Source organism: Archocentrus centrarchus, unplaced genomic scaffold (assembly GCF_007364275.1).
Source record: "Archocentrus centrarchus isolate MPI-CPG fArcCen1 unplaced genomic scaffold, fArcCen1 scaffold_82_ctg1, whole genome shotgun sequence".
In the NCBI taxonomy this organism is placed as follows: domain Eukaryota; kingdom Metazoa; phylum Chordata; class Actinopteri; order Cichliformes; family Cichlidae; genus Archocentrus; species Archocentrus centrarchus.
In genome coordinates, this window is record NW_022060292.1 from 437780 (window position 1) to 457903 (window position 20124).

At 45.1% G+C, this 20124-nt stretch overlaps 1 protein-coding gene and 1 non-coding gene across 2 annotated transcripts in view; both read right to left on the reverse strand.

The window, feature by feature from the left end:
- Positions 1-20124, reverse strand: part of LOC115777855 (centriolin-like) — a 35225-nt gene that overhangs the window by 5285 nt on the left and 9816 nt on the right. Inside the window, exons 8-31 of the mRNA XM_030725858.1 lie at positions 19737-19883; positions 15700-15853; positions 15513-15601; positions 14793-14915; positions 14559-14714; positions 13990-14132; positions 13257-13494; positions 12659-12730; positions 10483-10653; positions 9589-9816; positions 9162-9306; positions 8905-9092; positions 7937-8043; positions 7072-7201; positions 5878-5966; positions 5663-5803; positions 4469-4532; positions 4128-4238; positions 2777-2894; positions 2248-2549; positions 2001-2095; positions 1799-1914; positions 251-324; positions 98-169 (exon numbers count right to left, since the gene is read on the reverse strand). Of these exons, the coding sequence (XP_030581718.1) occupies positions 98-169; positions 251-324; positions 1799-1914; positions 2001-2095; positions 2248-2549; positions 2777-2894; positions 4128-4238; positions 4469-4532; positions 5663-5803; positions 5878-5966; positions 7072-7201; positions 7937-8043; positions 8905-9092; positions 9162-9306; positions 9589-9816; positions 10483-10653; positions 12659-12730; positions 13257-13494; positions 13990-14132; positions 14559-14714; positions 14793-14915; positions 15513-15601; positions 15700-15853; positions 19737-19883 (3273 nt within the window). The remainder of the gene's footprint in view (positions 1-97; positions 170-250; positions 325-1798; positions 1915-2000; positions 2096-2247; positions 2550-2776; positions 2895-4127; positions 4239-4468; positions 4533-5662; positions 5804-5877; positions 5967-7071; positions 7202-7936; positions 8044-8904; positions 9093-9161; positions 9307-9588; positions 9817-10482; positions 10654-12658; positions 12731-13256; positions 13495-13989; positions 14133-14558; positions 14715-14792; positions 14916-15512; positions 15602-15699; positions 15854-19736; positions 19884-20124) is intronic.
- trnas-gcu (transfer RNA serine (anticodon GCU)) lies at positions 19353-19434 on the reverse strand. Its single transcript has one exon. It is a non-coding gene; the product is annotated as a tRNA-Ser (tRNA).

Here is a 20124-nt window from a genome sequence, read left to right on the forward strand (position 1 = left end):
TTTTAATTTTAGGTAAAAACTATAAACATATTACAGATCCTCTGCTGCCAGACTGTGTGTGTGTGTGTGTGTGTGTGTGTGTGTGTGTGTGTCATACCTGTTTGTGTTGTATCTGTGTGTTCAGCTCCTTCAGCTGTTCTGCCCTCTGCTGACTGAACACACTCAGCTCCTACACACATTAACATCACACACATTAACCCTTTAAACACACGGCTCTATAACGACCTGTTCCCAGAGTTTTCTAGTGTACCTGCTCCACAGTCTGAAGGTGTTTCTTCTTCTCCTCCACCTGTTGGCTGAGCAGTGACAGCAGCTCCGAGCTCTCTGCAGGGCAAACATCAAGTTACCGTGTTTTTGTGTCGTCACATAGACAACAAATTATCAGACCTTTCTGGACCTTAAAAAGGCTTAAGATACATTTAATGACAACATCCTTCTTTGCTGTACAAAGACCTCTGATATACCTCTGATATGGCCAAAAAAAAAAAAAAAAATCGCTACCAAAAAAAATGATTGCACACTAATATCTTGTTGGACCGCCTTTAGCCTTGATTATGGCATGCATTCGCTGTGGCATTGTTTCAATAAGCTTCTGCAATGTCACAAGATTTATTTGCATCCAGTGTTGCATTAATTTTTCACCAAGATCTTGCAGTGATGATGGCAGATTCTGACCACTAAGCAGTAAAAATCGCCTCAGTCGAAGTCGCAGAAATCGGATTTTCGCTCTAGTCGGATGGCTTCTGCAGGTCTCAATTTTTCTTGACGTTAATTCCAATAAAATTATCACCTAAATCAGTCAGATATTCACCTACCTCAGATGAAAAATCTGCTCCCATTGTAATACATTTCCAATTAAATGTGATCCATAAGCCGGATGAGTTTAGTGCTAAAGCCTTCCTCAGCTCCCGTCCGCCCACTTCCATGCACCGGCTCATTCATGCACAACTACACACACTAACAACGCCTGGAGATCACTTTAATGTCTCTATCAGTTCATTTCACCAGGGAAAATCATGGCGAGCCCAGGAGGCAAGCATAAAACACAAACTCACTCTTACAAGCAAAAATATGACATTATAAAATTTGCAGAAGCTAATCTAGAGATGAAGCAGGAGCAATTGCAGCGAAATTTGATATCAGACCCCAAACTGTCGGATATTTTAAAGAAACGGATTTTATCTGACTTACACTTATGATGGATTTTTTATTTTTTTTTAATATATGCTGGATGAAATCCCATGGGGCATTTGGGCCTGACTGACGAGATTTCTACTGTATGCACGTTTTTGAGGTGTATCTTATTTTGAAGGCATGTTTAAACATTACCATGGCGACCAGAGAGCGTTGCGGCGTATTTATCTGCCACACCTTAAAGGCCGGTCCGTGGAAATATTTTCTAACACTAAACCGGTCCGTGGCTCAAAAAAGTTTGAGGACCACTGGTCAGCAAAGCTGCACTGAGGTCTAACAGGACAAGAACAGAGATGAGTCATCATAAGATCATTTGTAACCTTCACTAATGCTGTTTCTGTACTGTGATGAATTCTGAAACCTGACTGAAGCTCTTCAAATAAACCGTTCCTCTGCAGATGATCAGTCAGCTGTTTTACAGCTACTCTTTCAAGACTCTTTGAGAGAAAAGGAAGGTTGGAGATGGGAGATAATTAGCTAAGACAGCTGGGTCAGTGATGGCTTTTTAAGTAGCAGTTTAATGACAGCCTGTGGTGTGTAGCCTGTTTATAAACATAAGCTGATCATATTTAAAATTTTTAAAAAGTATGTGATGATGTCATACTGTTAAGCTGGTGCTGACTGGCTGTTGTTTCCCTCATCACTTCCTGTTGGAGGAGGTGGGTGTGGTTGTATTCCTCTTTCTGTTTAGCGAGCTCCACTTGCACCACTGACAGACACCTGACACACACACACACACACACACAAACAGAGTCAGTGTGTGTTTGTACCAATCACACGTCTTTGAGCACTCTGAGGATTCGTACCTGTTGGCGTGCCTCCGTCTGGCCTCCAGGTGCTTACATTGCTCCCGCAGGCTCCTCCTCTCCTCCCTCCCCCTGCTCAGCTCCTCCTGCACCTCCTGCACATGAACCATAAACGATCATCAGCATCCATTCATTTTCTGAACTGCTTATCCAGTTCAGGGTCAGCTGACAGGGTGAAACCTCAGCTCCTCCTCCAAACACACATCAGTTCATCAGAAAACATCGTGGCGAACGAGTTCTTCCTGACCTGCAGCTCCGCTTGCTGTCGGCTTTTCTCTCCAAGACACGACTCAGCCTGTCTCCTTTGGGACTCCACGTCCTGTTTCAGCTCAGCTAGCTCCACCCTCTTCCTGTCCATCTTGTCCTGCAGCTCGTCCAGTTCATCCCTCACCCCCTCCACCTGCTCCTGCTTCTTGTCCAGCTTCTCCTGCTGCCTGTGCAGCTCCTCCTTCGTCCTGTGGAGCTGCTGCAGAGTCTGGGTCCTTTTGGTTTTCACATCCTCCAGTGTCTGCTGCTCTGCCAGCAGCTCCTGCAGGACCTGCTTCAGCTCTGCACACAGACACACATCCTAACATCTGCATTTATTTAACAATCCATGTTTTATCCATGTGGAGTTCTTTATTTTGTTCCAAAGAGAGTTAAAATACTTCAAACTGAATAAAATCTGCTTTTTAACTATGTAACATAATAATAATGACAGTATTAGAATAAAGGGCAAATAATAAATATTTCCAACAATAAAGGCTGGCCAGCATTAATATTCAGAATAAGGTCACCTTCTCTGTGTGTGCTGAGCTCAGCCTTCAGTGAGACGAGTCTCTCCTCTTCCTCTCTCACAGCTGAGACTGCAGCCTTCCTCCCTCTCAGCAGCGCCCCCTGCTGCTCCAACAGCTCCTGCACAAACAGAGCAGAGGTAAAGAGTGCAACTGTTTTACTCACGCCATGTGTTTGGAAACATGTCGTGAGCTTCATTCATCTGCTGCCGTAACATCAGCTACCTGTACAGGTGTGTGCTGCTGTGCTCTCTGTTTCATTCGCATTTAGTCAGAGTGGCGCCATAAAAAAAGGAGCTGAGCACGATGGGGTAATATGTGCCATTTTTGACTTAAGGTCCCCTCTAGATGAGGAAATATGAGACAGGAATAAAACTAACAGACCTTCAGGGTGTTAGCTGAAACCTGAGCAGGAACTAAAACAAATATGACGTCCAAAAGCAAACGACCTTGCTCCATGAAAGGAGGAAGATGATCCATCAGAGAAGCCAAATTTGAAACTATTCATAGTTAAATCTTCAATTATGTTCATTTTACTGGTGATTGTAAAATAAATTTTACAACTACTGTGTCTACATTTATTAAAGTTGTATTGCCCAGTTTTTTTTAAGAAACAGACTCCATCCATCCATCCATCACCTTTAACCAAGTTTGGGCCTCCTCCTAGTAGGACACACCCGAAACACCTCATCTAGGAGACATTCTGGTCAGACTCTAAAGCACCTCAGTGGCTCCTTCTGCTGACCTCCCCTCACTCAGGAACAAGGTGTCGAGATACTTGAACTCCTCTCCTTGGGGAAGCAACCCATTCCAAACCCAGAGTGGACACTCCACCCACATCAGGCTGAGAACCGTGGCCTCTTTCCAGCTGCTTCACACTTGGCTGCAAGTGTGAGCAGGAGGTCATTGTTCAGTGAAGCCAAAAGAACCACAGTCTGGTTAATGGACTAGTTCCTATATAGCACTCAAAGTGCTTTATACAACAACACAATTATTATTATTATTATTATTATTATTATCTGTTGGTAGGAGAGCTGCACTTTCACTGAAGCATTTTTACACACCAGATCTTCATCAGCACGTGATGCGACTCTGTGACGTGACCTAAAAAGCTTTCCATGTGGATCTGATAACACCAAGAAAAGCTTTGGGGTTAAATGTCCTCTTTCTACAGCACAAAAAAGGGAAATGCTAACTGAATTCAGGGTCTTGTGACAGCAGCTGTGTAGGCTGCTCGGATGCAGGTGGTGGATCATCTCACTCCACTCACAGGGTCAGAAACTGAAGGACTCCTAAAAATGTGCTGATTCTCAGTGAACCTCAAAACTGTGTTTGAGGATTTCTGTCCTGTCACCTTGGCTGTGTTGTGGAGTCGTCGTTCCTCCTCTCTGACCTCCTCCAGTCTCCTCACAGCAGTTTCATGCTCCTCCTTCTTCTGAAGCAGCCTCTGCTCCTGCTGCTCCTCCTGCAGAGACCACAGCACATGTTTTCTAAATGTTTCCATCTTTTCCTCCACATCTTCTCCTTCATTAGTGAAAAACAGGAAGTATTAAAGAGCACCCCATTCTGTTCAGGAGGGTTTCTCCTCCAAACAGGAGAGCGCAGATTTTCTGATCTGATCTCAGCAGGAAGATTTGGACCCACCGTTACACCTCACACCACATCCTATATCTGCAGGTAAAGGTGTGATGTTACCTGACAGCTAAGAGAGTCCAGGCGCCTCTGAGCCCCCTGAGAGTCCGACAGCAGGTCAGCGAGTCTGCAGGCATTCACACAAACACAATACAAAATAAAACATTTAAACACTGCCACATATTCACAATAAAATCTTCCTGTCTCCTTCACAGCAAAAGCTTCCTATTGCCATCCATCCATCCATATATATATATATATATATATATATATATATATATATATATATATATATATATATATTCATGTGTGTGTGTGTGTGTGTGTGTGTATCTGCTTATTACAAAATATCCCAATTAAAAGCAAAGAGGGAGAGGGTTCTGAATGAGGCTTTCCAGCAGACAGCTGCTCCTCCTCTTCCTCTACTGGTGCAGAATCTTTTAGTGGTATGCAGTACCGGACTATACCGGCTTACTTTCACCCCTGCTTACCACTCTCTACACCACAATTGTGTGTTTGTTTGTCAATTCAATTCGATTTTCTTTATATAGCACCAAATCACAACAAACAGTCACCTGTGCACACAGGGTGGGATTGTTGAATTTTCTGCAACATTTTTGTATATTTTATTTTTGTCCTGTTGTTTACAGCTGCAGCACTTGGGGAAAAACTGCATTTTTCCATTTGTGCTCTGTCCCCTTATTCTTATTGTTTCTCTTATTTTTTTCCCGTCTTTGTTCCTGCTCTTTTTTCCTGGACTGTCATCTCTAGCATTTCCATATTACCAATGCACTTGAATAATAGAAATGCATAAATAAATAAAATAAAAAGCAAACACTAACAAGAGGAGCCTATAGCCTATGGCTGTGGCTTGGTTGGTAGAGCAGGTCACCGATTAATCGGAAGGCTGGCGGTTCAATTCCCAGCTGCTCCGGGCTACGTGCCAAAGTATCCTTGGGCAAGATACTGAATCCCAAGTTGCTCTCTGACCCGAGCACTGGAGTGTGAATGTTAGATAATAAGCACTAAGCTTAGTTAAATATGGAAGTGCTTGTATGAATGGGTGCGAATGCAAACATGTTGTACAAGCGCTTTGAGTGCTGAATTAGAGTAGAAAAGTGTTATATAAGAACTAGTCCATTTATAGAGCTCATCTTAGAAAAGCAAACATGTTTGGCACAACAGTGCATTCAGCTGATTATGACTGCAAAAGCTGCCAGAAAGGACAGGCTTAAAGAAAAAAAAAAGCCTCCTTACGTGTCTCTAGCTGTTTGTATTTCTGAGTCGAGCTGTTGAAGCTCCTCCTCTCTGCTCCTCAGCATCACCTCCACCTGCTTGAGCATCTGCTCTTCCTCCTCCCTTGTCCTCCTCAGCTGCTCCACCTCCTCCTGCAGTTCCCTGCATGATGAAGATGATAGCAATGATGAAAATATCAACACTTTGAGGTCAGCGGTTGAGCTGGAACACTTTACCTGGTGTGCTGCGTGGCCTCCAGCAGACGGGTGGCGCTGTCCTCCATGCTGAGCTGCAGGACGGCAGAATCTCGCTGAGCTTCGCTGGCCTGGAGGCACACGAGGATGGACGGGTGAGGGTTCAGGTTAGAGCGGCGGCTCAAAGGTCTTCGGGATCACATTATTAATCAGTTGTTAAAAAATGGATCCAACCTGATTTTATTTTGTGAAAAAGTTGATTGTTTTGATGTCAGGTGACTGACTGGAAAAGATGGCGGAGCAGCAAAATTATTAGCAAATAGTTTTACCAATAAAACTGGTATAAATATTTCTAAAATTAGAAACATCCTTTCTCAGAGTGATGCTGAAAAGCTAATTCATGCATTTATTACTTCTAGGCTGGACTATTGTAATTCATTATTATCAGGCTGTCCTAAAAGCTCCCTGAAAAGCCTTCAGCTGATCCAAAATGCTGCAGCTAGAGTACTGACAGGGACTAGAAAGAGAGAGCAGATTTCTGCCATATTTAAAATCCATCTTCTTACATTCAAGGTCTTGAATAATCAGCTCCATCTTATCTCAAAGACATCATAGTACCGTATCACCCCAATAGAGCACTTCACTCTCAGACTGCTGGCTTACTTGTGGTTCCTAGGATACTTAAGAGTAGAATGGGAGGCAGAGCCTTCAGCTTTCAGGCCCCTCTTCTGTGGAACCAGCTCCCAGCTTGGATTCAGGGGACAGACACCCTCTATGTTTTTAAGATTAGGCTCAAAACTTTCCTTTATGATCAAGCTTATAGTTAGAGCTGGATCAGGTGACCCTGAACCCTCCCTTAGTTACACTGCAATAGACCTAGGCTGCTGGGGGGCTCCCATGATGCACTGAGTGTTTCTTTTCACTCTCCGTGTGTTTATTCACCACTGCAGGTCATTAACTTTTATCTTCTCCTCCCATAATTTATATTGTCCCCTGTCTTGCTTTCCTTTTCTCTCTTGTCTCCCCCCTCCTCCCTCCATGATGGCTTCTGTTAGAGGCTTCTTCCTGTTCTATTAAAAGAGGAGCTCTTGTTCCTCACAGTCACCCAGTGTTGCTCATAGGGGATCATCTGATTGCTGGGTATTCTTTCTAATATCTAATATAGGCTCTATAGATTATGAAACACCTTCAGGTGAGTGAGCGAGTGAGTGAGTGTGTGTGTGTGTGTGTGTGTACCTGCTCTCTGCTGGTGTGTATGCAGCTCTGAGCCTCCAGCAACTTCCTGTCAGCCTCACGCAGCTCAGCTCGTCTCTTCAGCAGAGTTTTCTCCACACACTCCACCTCCTCACACAGCTGCATCACAGTCCTGCACACACACACGTACACACATAAAAACATTGTCACGTAGCTTTAAAAAATAAATAAAAATACTGCCACATTTCCATAAAACAGTTTGTAAGTTTTGGTAGCAGTCGTAGGTCACAGTTCTGCAAACCTGCCCATAAAAATCTCTGATTCCTCAGATCTCCCCTTTAAATGCTGGACGTTGGACTGACCAATTACACAGAGCGCACTGTGATGTGCTGGATCTGCTTCACTGACTACAAAGAGTGACCCTTTAACTTGGATTTTATTTGGGGAAGAAAACAAAGTCGCAGGGAGTTACATCCTGGTAGAGTCCAAAAACTTGTGTGTTTTTCTCCAAAGTTCAGGTGTTTTCCTCTGAATGTTCTCCCTCTGATGCTTCAGGACGTTCATGTTGACAGGTTCACCCTGAGGGACAGATTCATGACCCCATGAATGTATATAGAAAGCACCCATCAAGCTCCTGGTCTGGGAGCTTGTGAACTCGCCATCTGAAACCTGCACATCCCTGACCCTCATCACCAGCGATGGTTCTTGAACTTCTGGTTGATGCTGAAGTTTGAGGTCGTGGTGAAACATCGAGAATAACAGCTGCTTTGAAACCGTCCATCTTTAAACCAGGTACAGCTTTTAATAAACCTCGTGATTCTACCACATCAGTTTTTCATTGTAACTGCTGATCCCAGAGCAGTGTGTGTGATCACGGAGTTTGTGTGTGTGTCAGACTGTGCGTTACCTGTGTTGTCTCAGAGCGTCTCGCAGCTCTTTGTTTTCCAGTAGTAGCTTCTTCTTCTTCTTCTTCTCTGCTTCACTGTGCACACACTCACACACACAACCACCTCCCTGCAGACACAGACACACACATACACACACACACAGTTGGATAAATAATCTCACTGTGAGGTTTTAAATTATTGTTCACTCAGCAGCTGAACACAGAGCTGTGACCGTTCCTCTGACCATAAATTACATCTGAAATTTATTTTTATGGTTAACCTGATTTCAAACTGCAAACCTGTCATAAAACTGAAGATATTCTAACATCGGTTTAAACCTGATTTACACTCTCCAGCCTAAAGAAGGCGACAGTGCACCTCTGCCGCCCACATATACGCTCTGCCCTCCTACTTCATTTAAACTTTAAACAGATGTAAAATATACGGTGGCCTGTCAGGATCATTAAGAATAAAGAAATAAGGAGCCGAGGGAGAGGGGTGACACTCTGAGAGCAAGCTGAGAACTCCTGAAATTAAACTCTTAAATTTCTGAGCAGCAAACCCAGAGATTATAAAGTTGTATGTTTGCAAGGAAAGTTTCATGAGATTAGAGACATCAGCTCTCGTTAAATTAAGAGCAATGAACTATAATAATAATAATAATAATAATAATAATAATAATAATCAGGTAATCAACCTAAAAAACAAAACAAAGTTAAACATTCAGGTTATTAAGTTCAAATCAAACATTTTCAGTGGATTTCAGCAGTAGAACAAACTGCTTTTACAGAAATAACAAACATTTAGGACCTGAATACTTCCTGCTTTTCTTGTTATTACACATATGTGAAATTATTATTTTTATTTTTTTAGTCTGGACACAGCTGAGGTCCTACCTGCTGTTATAAAAACTCAGGCTGAACAGTCAGTGTTTGCATCTGCTTCACTTTATGATGATTACTGAGATAATAAAGCTGCAGACTCTCACCGTGTCACCGTGCGCAGCAGCGCCTCCTGCTGGAGGACCGTAAACAACAGCTGCCGGTGAACCGTAGAGGAGCCAGGCGGGTCCGAAGGGTGGAGTCTGACTGTCACCAGCAGCGGGGTCAGGAGGGAGAGGAGGAGTCAGTCCTCCTGAGCTCCCGTCAGTGTCGCCTCTGCTGCTGTCCCTCCACCCTGCAGGAGACGCCATTCATCAGTCTGACACTCTAAAAGCTCCTTCTGAAAGCTGGTGTGTGCGTGTACCTGAGGTGGTGTGTGCCGGCAGTGTGTAAACCCAGTAACTCCCTCCTGCAGGAGGTCCATCCTGATGCTGCCCCCTTTCAGGAGAACAGAGGTACTGCAGCCCCAAACCAGAGTCCTGCGTCCCCTGAGAGCCCAGACTGGGAGCCTGAGAAAGACAGGAAGCTTTTTAAAAAAAATGTTAATTAATGTTTTCACAAAACATTTATCAAACCCCGAAACAACCTTCCTGTAGCCAAAGTCCCTGCAGAAATTTTGTTTTGCTTAACGTGAACAGTAATCTGTGACAGATGATGAGAATCATTTTGTGCTGCTATCATCTTCATCTAAATTCAGCATGAAACACAGCAGGTTTGAGCTTTGTGAGGAGACACTGCTCGGCTGCTTCAGTCACTCTCTGATCTCGAGCTGAAAGGCAGAAAAGTCTCACACTGAGTCCAGCAGGTACGAACCACCACCGTCCCCCATCCCCGGCCTTGATCCCGGTCCTGGTTTCGGTCCTGACCCGGTCCAGCTTGTTCTTCAGCCTGCGTGTTTGTCTGTGAGCGTCGGCCAGCTCGGCCTTCAGCTCCTCCACAGTGCGTTCCTCCTGCAGGGAGGGTGGGTCCCGGTCCCGGTGAGCGTCTCCATCCAGCTCGTCCACAGATTCCTGCTCCTGCTGAGGGTTTAAAGGTATTTATGGTAAATTACAACGTCTAAAAAAATCAATTAAAATCTTTCTAAAATGAACCTGAACCTCAACAGAACGTGACGAGACTTGAAGGTACCAACTGAAGTTAAAAACAGGGCCGGGCATTGTCCATGTAACAACAGCGCCCCCTGGAGCATGTCAGATATAAATCTGTTCAGTCACAGAATAAAAAAAAAAACTTTAAATAAAACAAACTACAAAAATCTAAATCTAAATACTGACTGAAATACACGTGAAAACTGGCCAAGCTGCGACCATCACACAGAACCTCTTATAACCTCTACAGTTATTTAACCCTTTTTTTTGGTTATTCATTCTTACTATTTGCTTATTTGCATAACGGCCATGTAAAAACACCATGAGAACTTCTTAAACTAAGCTTTTTATCTGAATATCAGCTAATTAAAAGCATTTTAGTATGGTTGGTAATTAGATAATTAGAATTGATAATTAGAACTTAAATGTGAGTGTGCTATTAAAAAGCATCCCTGTGGGAACAAAAGCTGTAGAGGAAAAATATTAGTGATTGGATATGACTCTTTGAGTAGCCCCTTCAACAGTGTGTGTGTGTGTGTGTGTGTGTGTGTGTGTGTGTGTGTGTGTGTGTGTGTGTGTGTGTGTGTGCGTGCGCACCTGTGCTTGCAGCAGCTCCACAGTGTGGTTCAGCTCTCTCAGCTGTTCTGTGGTGGATTTCAGCTGTTCTGCGGTCAGCTGATCGGCGTCACGTGTGGACCTGCTGAGCTGCCGTAGCTTCCTGTTGATGCGGCTGAGGCTCCTCTGCTGAGCGTCGCTCCGTGAACGCAGCTGGAAGTTACACGGACAGAATCAGAGCCAAAACCAGATATTGAGCAATCATCTAATATTCATATTCATAAAATTTAGATGGCAATTTAGATGTCAGTTGACTGCTGATTGCAGTTAACTGACATCTGACAGTCTCAGATGTAGGTTGATCCCCCCCCCCCCCCCCCCCCAAAAGAAAAAAAAAAAAGGATAAGTGGAAGAAAATGGATGGATGCACAATGTGAGAATGTAATCAAACTGTTTATCAGAGGCAAAGTGTGATTTTTAGGACACTCGAGCCTAACATTAGTTGGCTTAATATTAAACCCTATGGATTAAGAACTTTTGTCAGTATAGTGTATCTTAAATTAAGGATTGCCAGCTGATCCAGTTCACACTTGGATGAGTGGTTTCATTCTCTGCTCTGCATGTAGGAGGAGCACATGCAGACACGCTGGTTTATCTCAAATCTCCTGGAGAACGCAAACATCTGTCCTGCTGCCTCTCGCACGCTAAGCAAACTCTCCCTCTGCTTGAAGGGCTTTGTTAAAAAGACAGAAGGTAAACAAACCACCAGATTGTGCTGAAGGAGTCTACTCCTGCGCCCACTTCTCTTATAGTCCAAATCATCAGAGTATAAGAACATTCTCAGAAACCCACCTGTTAGGTTCAAAGTGAATCACATGACCAAAATTTAGCATTAATGAAAAAATAACCTGTTTATGACGACAGACACCATGAACGGAAATAAAAACACTGCTGGAACACGTTTAAAGCAGAAATATGAAGAAGAAGAAGAAAGAAGAAGAGAATAAAGAGAGCTTTATTTGTCACATACATATACATGCAGTGAAATTCATTCTCTGCATTTAACCCATCACACACATGGAGTATGTAGTACACACAGCACAGCATGGAGCAGGGGGCAGCCAAAGGGCGCCCGGGGAGCAACCTGGGGGGGGTGGGCTTGCTCAGGGACCCACAGTGATGCCAGCCCGAGGATTTGAACCAGGGTCCTCTCAGTGATGAACCCTCTTCTTCTCCCCTAGGCCACCACTCCAAATAAAAATAAATCAGGGTCTAATTAATCTAATCAAATTATTTCACTGAGCTTCAAACAATTTGTTTTTACAAAAGTCAAACCATCCAAAATCTTCAGTCCTGGGTGTACCTCCCAGCAGGACATGCCTGGAACACCTCACCTAGGAGGCACTCAGGAGGCATCCTAGGTGAGGATGCAGTGTCTGTGTCACTGCAGCCGGAGCCCCAGTCTGTCTGTCAATCCCCTGCTCCCCTCTTTCACTCGTGAACAAGACCTCAAGATTAAACTCCTCTACTTGGGGCAGCAATTCAAAGTGGGCACTCCACCCTTTTCCGGCTGAGGACCATGACCATCGCTGCTGTTGTACAGGGACTAAATGACTCCCGCACACCCCCCCAAAGCATGCCATGAGGGGCGCGGTTGAATGTCTTCTCCAGGTCCACAAAACATGTGTAAACTGGATGGACAAGCTCCCACGCACACGTGAATATCCTCAGGCTCTTTCCCCACCAGAGCGGTGAAATTCCATGTCCCGATGGCCATCATCGATAGCCGGGGATCTGTCTAGCAGAGCCTTCGCCTTTGGCCACCGCCCAACACACACTGCACCTGACCCCTACAGTGCCTCCTGCAGGTGGTGGGCCTACAGGATGTTTCCAGATGGGCTGCGCACAGCCGGGCCCCACAGGCTAAGACCTGGAGACTGGCTGCTCTCCTTCGATCATCCTCCCAAGGCCTGGCTCCAGGGGCGGGCTCTGGTCATCATCCTATCCCGAGCAGGGTAACCTGTTCCCCTGATCTTCCTCTCACAGGGGTCGTTTGAATTGCTCTTCATTTGGCCCCTCAACCAGGATCAATTTGGATTGGGAGACCCTACCAGGGAGTAAAAGCCCCCAGACAACATAGCTGGGATCCCTGAGACACATAAACCAGTGAGTGACCTGTGATGCTGTAACCTTTGACCTGAGGCGAATGGTGTCTGACCTGTTGCAGCAGCTCGTCTCTCTCCTGCCGGACGTCCTGAAGCTGCAGACGACTCTCCTGCAGCTGCGCCTCCTGCAGGACAAAAATATACGAGTAAACATAGAATTTAATGTCTGACAGTTCAGATTGAGCACAGGAGTTTCTGCAGGGCCACCAACATGAAGCATCACTGAAACTCCAAAGCTGCAGTTCCTCTACAGTCCAGCAGAGGCGCCACAGTGAGTCATTCCCCATAGACTCCCATGTTAAAACTTTATGGCAGAAATTAACATGTTTACAGTTTCAATATAGTTAATTTAATGTTACCACAAGCACCACAAGCTGCTTTACAGCATCCTCCAGTTTGATTTGGGGTGTGAACTGAGCAGCAGCCTCCTGTTAGCATCACCTTCAATCGAGGCAGCCAGCTGGTTTCTGCTGGGCTTTAACTTCACTCCTAAAATCTGCTCGAGTTATCATTTGAAAACGGGCGCCCTATCCTACATCCTTACCTGACAATCAGATCGCAGAAGCAGAATATTGTGCTGACGATCGTTTACGTTGCTGAAACGTAATATAACAGGAGCTGCTTTTGTCTTTGTGATTAAATGATACCCACCAGATTTTGCTGAAGGAGTCTACTCCTGCGCTCACTCCTCTGAAGCTCCTCAAGCTTCCAGCCTGACTCCTGCTCCTCAAAATGATCAGCCTGGTGCCGGGTCAGCTCAGCCTGCAGTCTGGTTATATGTTCCTGGCTGTATTTGATGTCCCGCTGTGGTCTGCAGGTCCCGGTTTGCTGGATCATCCCGGAGAGCTGATCCGAGCTTCTGGACAACGTGAGGTCAGGACTGATGGGACTGAAGGGGACGAGGTGAGGAACTCAGCAGGGCAGAGAGGCGCAGGATGAATTTTATTGATTTGAATATAAAAAGCAAAAGAGCACTCGGCGAGCCGAGGTCTGCTCTATCCAAACTACGAACTATCATTTATTCCAGCATTCAGTTTTATTTATCCATCACTGAATGTATTTATTTTAGAATTAATTTATTTCCTGTTTATGTCTGATTACTGAATTTTTTATGATTTCTTTGACTATTTTGGGGGGTTACTTTTAATTATGATTAATTTTTTTATGACCTTTAACTTCATCCATCCACACAGAGACAGACATTCATTCACACCTATGGCCAACTTGGAACCACCAGGTAACCGAAGCCAGAGTGTGTGGAAACGCAGCCTCAGCCGCATAGCCAGCTGCAAAGACTGCATGCTTACTAATAAAGATTTGTTTGACCTACAACTGTGTTCTGTGCTTGTGTCCAGGTTAACGGAGGAACTTAACAAAAACCGACCTGCTCGTCTGGTATCTGGATTTATCTCCATCCGGCTCCTCTGCTCCACGCAGGCCCTCCTGAGGTTCTGACAGGGCGGTTGTAAACTGGTCCAGCTGAGCCTGAAGTCTGTGGACTTCTTTCTGAAGACACGATTTCTCATCCTGTGGACAGAGGAGACTGCTGCAGGTTGATGGTCTAGGTAGTCATTCCCAAAGTATGGTTCACGGCCCCATGGGATTTTCTGTTTTGTAACTGGGCTGCAGCACTCTTGACTTTGAGAACCATTGGTCTCGTGCATCGCGCTGAACACAAATACATATTAACGCAGCACAGGTGTGTTTATGTCACTGCACTTTATGTCAGTGATTGCTTAATGTGGGATTCTGTCAGGACTTGAGAGGCACTCACTTACTATACAAAATACAAATATGGGTGTAGCTCACATGACAGAGGCTGTTTAGGCTGAAATGCTGCCTTGCTCTTTGCTGTGTTCTGGGTCACTGATTTATATCACAGAGATGTCAGAAATAATAATCACGTGGAGGACCCCGAGGTCATAGAGATCAGCAGACATACCACACGCTTACATGTCCCAGCATCACCTGTTCGCTTAGCTCCTCCCTCAGCTGCTGAAGCTCTGCCTCCAGCTCCACCTGCTCTCTGCAGCTCTGCACCTGTCTGTCCTTAAGAGCCTGCGCCTCCATCCTGAGAGCTAAGAGCTCTCCCTGCTGGACAGACATGTTCTGAAATGCAGACAGGCACTCAGGCAGGCAGACAGGTGTATGTATTACACAGTGACACCTGCAGAGTAACTCACTCACCTGTGTGTGAGTCCTAACCGAGTCCTCCAGCTGCCGGCAGTGCCTCTCAGTGTCTTCCAGGTGTAGCTGCAGACTCTGGTTTTCGGCTTGCAGACTGTGCACCTGCTGCTGAGAACGATGAGCCTGAAACACACACACACACACACACACACACACACACACACACACACACACACACACACACACACACAATGTTTAGCAGTTTCAGCAGTAACACCCTTTCATAGGATCACAGATTATCTTCCATCCTTCTATCTGAAGGCCACCAGAGGGCGATAGCTGTGGCTGCAAAGACATGTCCAGTCCTACAGAAGTCGATAGGAAAACAGCTTTCTGACCTCTGACCTCTGCAAACACTTGTCTAAAAAAATGAATTCTGTTTTGTAAATCTTGGTCATACTGTATTTCAAAATGGAGGATTATCTGTGGCATGAATCTGCATGCTCATTGGCTGATGACTTCTTGTTCTATGGTTTTAAAGTCAAACCACGATGAACTTTCCAGAAGAAAAACATTTGGAGCTCCACCCATTCTGGACAGGCTGGAGAGCACCACCTGTGGAGCAGGAGCTCTGGGGTATATCTGTTGTTCCCCACTGTCCCTCTGAAGCCCTGACCAGCAAATATTATTATTATTAATGTTAGGGTGGTGCTAATGACGTCAGGGATCGACACCGGTCACAGCATTTTCCCGGGCATGGGTCATCAGGCCAGGTTGCACCTGCTCTCTGAGTCCTCGCAGGTATTCCTGAAGTCCAGAGATCACCTCCTCCAGATCCCTCTGCAGAGCTTCGTTCGCCATAATCTGACCTGAGAAGGTGGAGGACAGAAATCCTTTTATTAACCAACAGCCAATCAGAGGGCTCTGGTCTGAGTGCTGCTCTCTCATTGTTCTGATTTCTCCTCACCATTGGTCAGCTGCTGCTCCAGTTCCTTGATCTCCTGTGTCTCCATGGCGATGCGTGACAGCAGGTCATCAAGGCGACCCTCCAGCTCACGCTGCATCCTGCTCATCCTGCCCAACAGCTGCCTGCAGCTGGACACCTCAGAGGTCACATGGACCTAAGAGAGAGAGAGATGTCAGCCAGTCAGAACGTTGCTTTCCTGAGCTGCAGTAATTAAAGGGAGAGTCCACTGATTCCACACAGACAGCTGTACTTTACCAAATATGCTTTAACATCTGGAAGTTTCAAAATATAAGCCCCAGGATAAATATAGGAGTTGAACAGTGTTAGTTAAATGCTAAAAATAAAAGCCTCCAAATGCTTATTGGATGTTAATCCAGATGCTTTTGCTGTCAAATTTTCAAAATAAAAACTCTTAGTTAATCTTAGAAACTTAACAGGATGCTCAAAAATACCTCAGATTTTCCAAATAAAAGCCTTGAGTTAGTTACAGAAGTTTATCGGCATATTTTAAGAAGCCAAACAATGAAAGCTTCGTATCTAATTTTGTCATCTTTTTTATGATTTATGTATCAAGTGCTGCTTCCTTTCAACGTGTTTATCTCACTTTTTAGCAGAAACCCACAGACGAGCTCTGCAGAAGCAACAGTCCCGCTGTGATATGGACCATAAAATCTGATTACTGTTTTAGTTATTGATTTGAAATTAAACCTGAAAATCATCAAACCTGTAAAAGTTTGTCAGATCTGCCTGCCGATTCAGTTTTTAAATGATGATGACCAGTAAAATTAGATATGACTCCCTGATTATTCATTCAGAAATGAGCTCCCCAGTTTGGTCCAAGGAAGTCAGCTGAGCTCTCAAAGTCCTTCTAGAAAGACTTTGATTTAAACTCCTGAAAGTTCCCGGACCTTAACCCTGATAAATCGCTCTCTTGGTTCTTTTAATCTCATTAAACCTGATTCTCCTGTCCTTCTTTCAGTCTTTGTCTTTCCTGTCTTAGACTCGGTCGTTTGCCTTCTGTCCTCTTCTCAGAAATCTTTCAGCGTGAGTCTCACCGGTTTGTTTTCAGGTTTTCCAGCTGGGATCAGATCCTCTGCGGCGCATCATGGGTCATCAGAGACCTCCAGCACAGACTGAAATCCTGCTCACGGTGTTTCATCTCAAAGACGTGTTGTTGTGCTCACTGTTCTCACTTCAGTGTAATGGACTGTGCTCCACTGGGAGCTGCTGGGTAACCTCCTCCTCCTCCTCCTCCTCCTCGTGTCTGTCAGTTCACAGTAAACATCTCACCTTCCTCCCACCTCCACTTTCTTCCCTCTCTGTTTCCTTTCCTTCGTTACAAACTCCTCTTCCTCTCCTCCTCTCTGTCTTTCTTTGAATCAACACAGGAAATCTTACTCCCACCCAATCACAGTCTCCCTCTGTCCAACAGGAGAGGAAAAGCTGGGTAAGCCCCGCCCCTGATGGGGGGGGGGGGGGGGGGGGGGGGGTATGTTCTTAAAGAGACAGCGAGCTGTTGCTGCTCTGAGGCTGAACACCAGGCTCAGCTTCAGTCCTGCGGGACAGAAACCTCTGAGGACACCGACGGCTTCCATCATCTGTTAAAGTTTCAAGGCTTTCTCCTCTCTACTGTGATTGGTTCAACACACATGAGCGCACACACATGAGCACACACACATGCTGCTAACAGCTGTTCTTAAACTGAAATGAATGTACCTGAGGTTGTAATCTTCAGTTAAGAACAGTAAAGTAGTTATGCCTAATGTGTGAGCATCATTTAACCAAACTGGTTTCAGTGCTGTTTCATGTCATCAGCTGATTGTGTGTTTGTGTAAAATATTAATCTGAAGGAAGCAACAAGTTGACTTCTGCTTCGTAAATGATCTTTGTACGTTAGTGTTTCTACGATCTGCTGCAGATACCGTTTCACTGATGAGCTCAGACAGGGTTAAACCTCCGGTGTAGAGCACAGGTTTCGGGCCCTCAGGCTAAGCGACTTTACCAGTTCACTGTTGGCTCCTGCAGGCACAGCAACCCTGAGATACGCTGACCAAATGTGATCCTGGTCCATAACAGGGGCGTGCAGAACACAACAATCAGACAAGAATTAAACATCACTGATCAGAAACACTGAGCAGTTTCCATGTTATTAATGATTATACTGATTATACTGATACCAGCATCACTCAGTCATGAAGTTTGATATCAGACTGGTGTGTTTGTGGCTCAGGGTTTCTCTGCCTGCAGGAGGCTGGCAAAAAGAAGGAACCAAGCTCAAATGGTAGCGCACTCACTTTGCACATGAGAGGCAGGGGGCTTGATGCATGTTCTCCAGAGGTCTTTTACACCTTTTTTCCACTCAGGTGTTCACAATGAGTGAGCGGGCATCGATCCCTCTACCTCTTGCATGCTAAGCCAGTGCGCTATCATTCAACCTAACTCCCCTCCATCGCTTGCTTCGTCCTGCGGTCACTACAACCATGACCTCCTCCAAGGGTCGCCCACCTCCAGCTGTCCTTCATGCTCCTCTGCAGAAACAAACATCATTGAGGTTGAAACACAGCAGGAACCCCGGGCAGAGATAGCAGGTATCACCACTGTGGTGATCAAATTTCTCCGTTAACCCTTTCTGCTTCAGGCTCTGAAGCACACTCACATAGAAAGAGGCGTTTGGCAGAAAAAGTGACGCTATCAGACACCCTCGTTCCACACACAGAAATCCACATCCCATTTAATGCATCATGAACATTTTTAGATGGAGTTTGACTGTTTGGACTTTCTATCATCTGCAGCTGTGCTGAGCCACGAAGGGAAGGAATTCTTCAGCTTCACCTCACATCAGCAGCTAGATGACTGAAGCTCGGACACAGACGGGTGTTCCAACAGGACAATGATCCCGAATGCACATCAAAACTGGAGCCTGTCCCAGCTGCCCAGAGCAAAAGGCAGGGTACACCCTGGGCAGACCGCCAATCTAAGGGGCATTCAACCAAATATCAGTGGGGGTGTACATATACTTTTGACCCTGTGTGGATTAGAGAAAGCTCAGAGAAACTTCTGACCACAACTGTGTAATGATCACTCTTAGGCCTGATTTAGACTTCTGATGGGTCTTTGCGGGGCCTACATACGTACCCTTAAGTGGCCGACGTCATTGCTGCATTTATGATTGTGTGTGATCCTTGTGTGTTAATTACTGTGTGGTCATGTCCGGTGTTTTGCATGCGGTGCTGACCAGTAGAAACAAATTAAATGGATCTTCGCTCTTTGTTGTAGTCAGGTTTTTGGGTGAAGATTAGTTATACCGTTCTTTGTTGATTGCCTCAAGTCTATTCTGATAGTTTCGGAAATCTCCCTCCAGGAATTTCCTGACAATTGTGTCCTTATATCGACGCTGTGATGATTATAATATTCCTTATATTAAAACAATTGTTATTCTTTCACTGATAAATTTAAAAACTCCAGCAAAGGAGCAGCCACCCATGCAGTGTCGACCTGATGGGTGGTTCTGAGGAGTCGCTCATCTGGTTAGAGCGCTGGTTTTTGCAAGTCTTCTACTTATGTACGTAGGCCCTGCAAAGAAGTCTGAACCACCATAAACTTCACTTTTGTTTGCTGGGAGATGAATGCTGATAACAACGAAAACAAGGAACCGACAAGGATGGGATTCGAACCCATGCATGCAGAGCACAATGGATTAGCAGTCCATCGCCTTAACCACTCGGCCACCTTGTCAGTTAAAGAATGTGAGGACTGAATCTGTAACACAGCACAGAACACTGAAGACCAAAAAACTGAAGGAGACTTTCTGCATAATGAGTATTTTGCTTTAGGTGCCTGAAGCTGGTAATACTGATATCATTACAGCTCACTGAATTAATTTTTAAATGTTCTCATGCCCATTTTTTCATTTTTGTCACTTTAATGGTTATTATTGCTTTTATTCTCTTTTCTGTGTTTATCATTAATACTCACATTTTGCACTTGTTTTCTCACCTGTCGTGGGTCTGTGATGTCAGCAGGTGTATTGAACTCACCTGTTGTGGGTCTGTTGCGTCCATCATCAGCAGCTGTGTTTGTAGCTCTTCTGTCTGTCCGTCCATCTGTCGTCTTGCGTCCTCAGCTTCGTCTCTCAGCTCCTCCAGAACAGACCGTTTACTAAAGTGATGACTCAGCCCCTCCTGCTGGACACACACAGACATGTTTGTATAGATGTTTTCAGACATGAACTGCAGTCCTGAAGTTCTCTCGAAATTACCCGATTACCCAATGGAGAGTGTGACGGTAAAGGTCAGGTGACTTCACAGCTAGCGATCATGTGTTCTGCCTCCTGGATGCTCTATCCAGGTAGTTCCCTCACCTGAATGACGTGAAGTATTTCCACTAGTACATGCCTGACATGGACTATTTCCTGCTGTAAGCTAC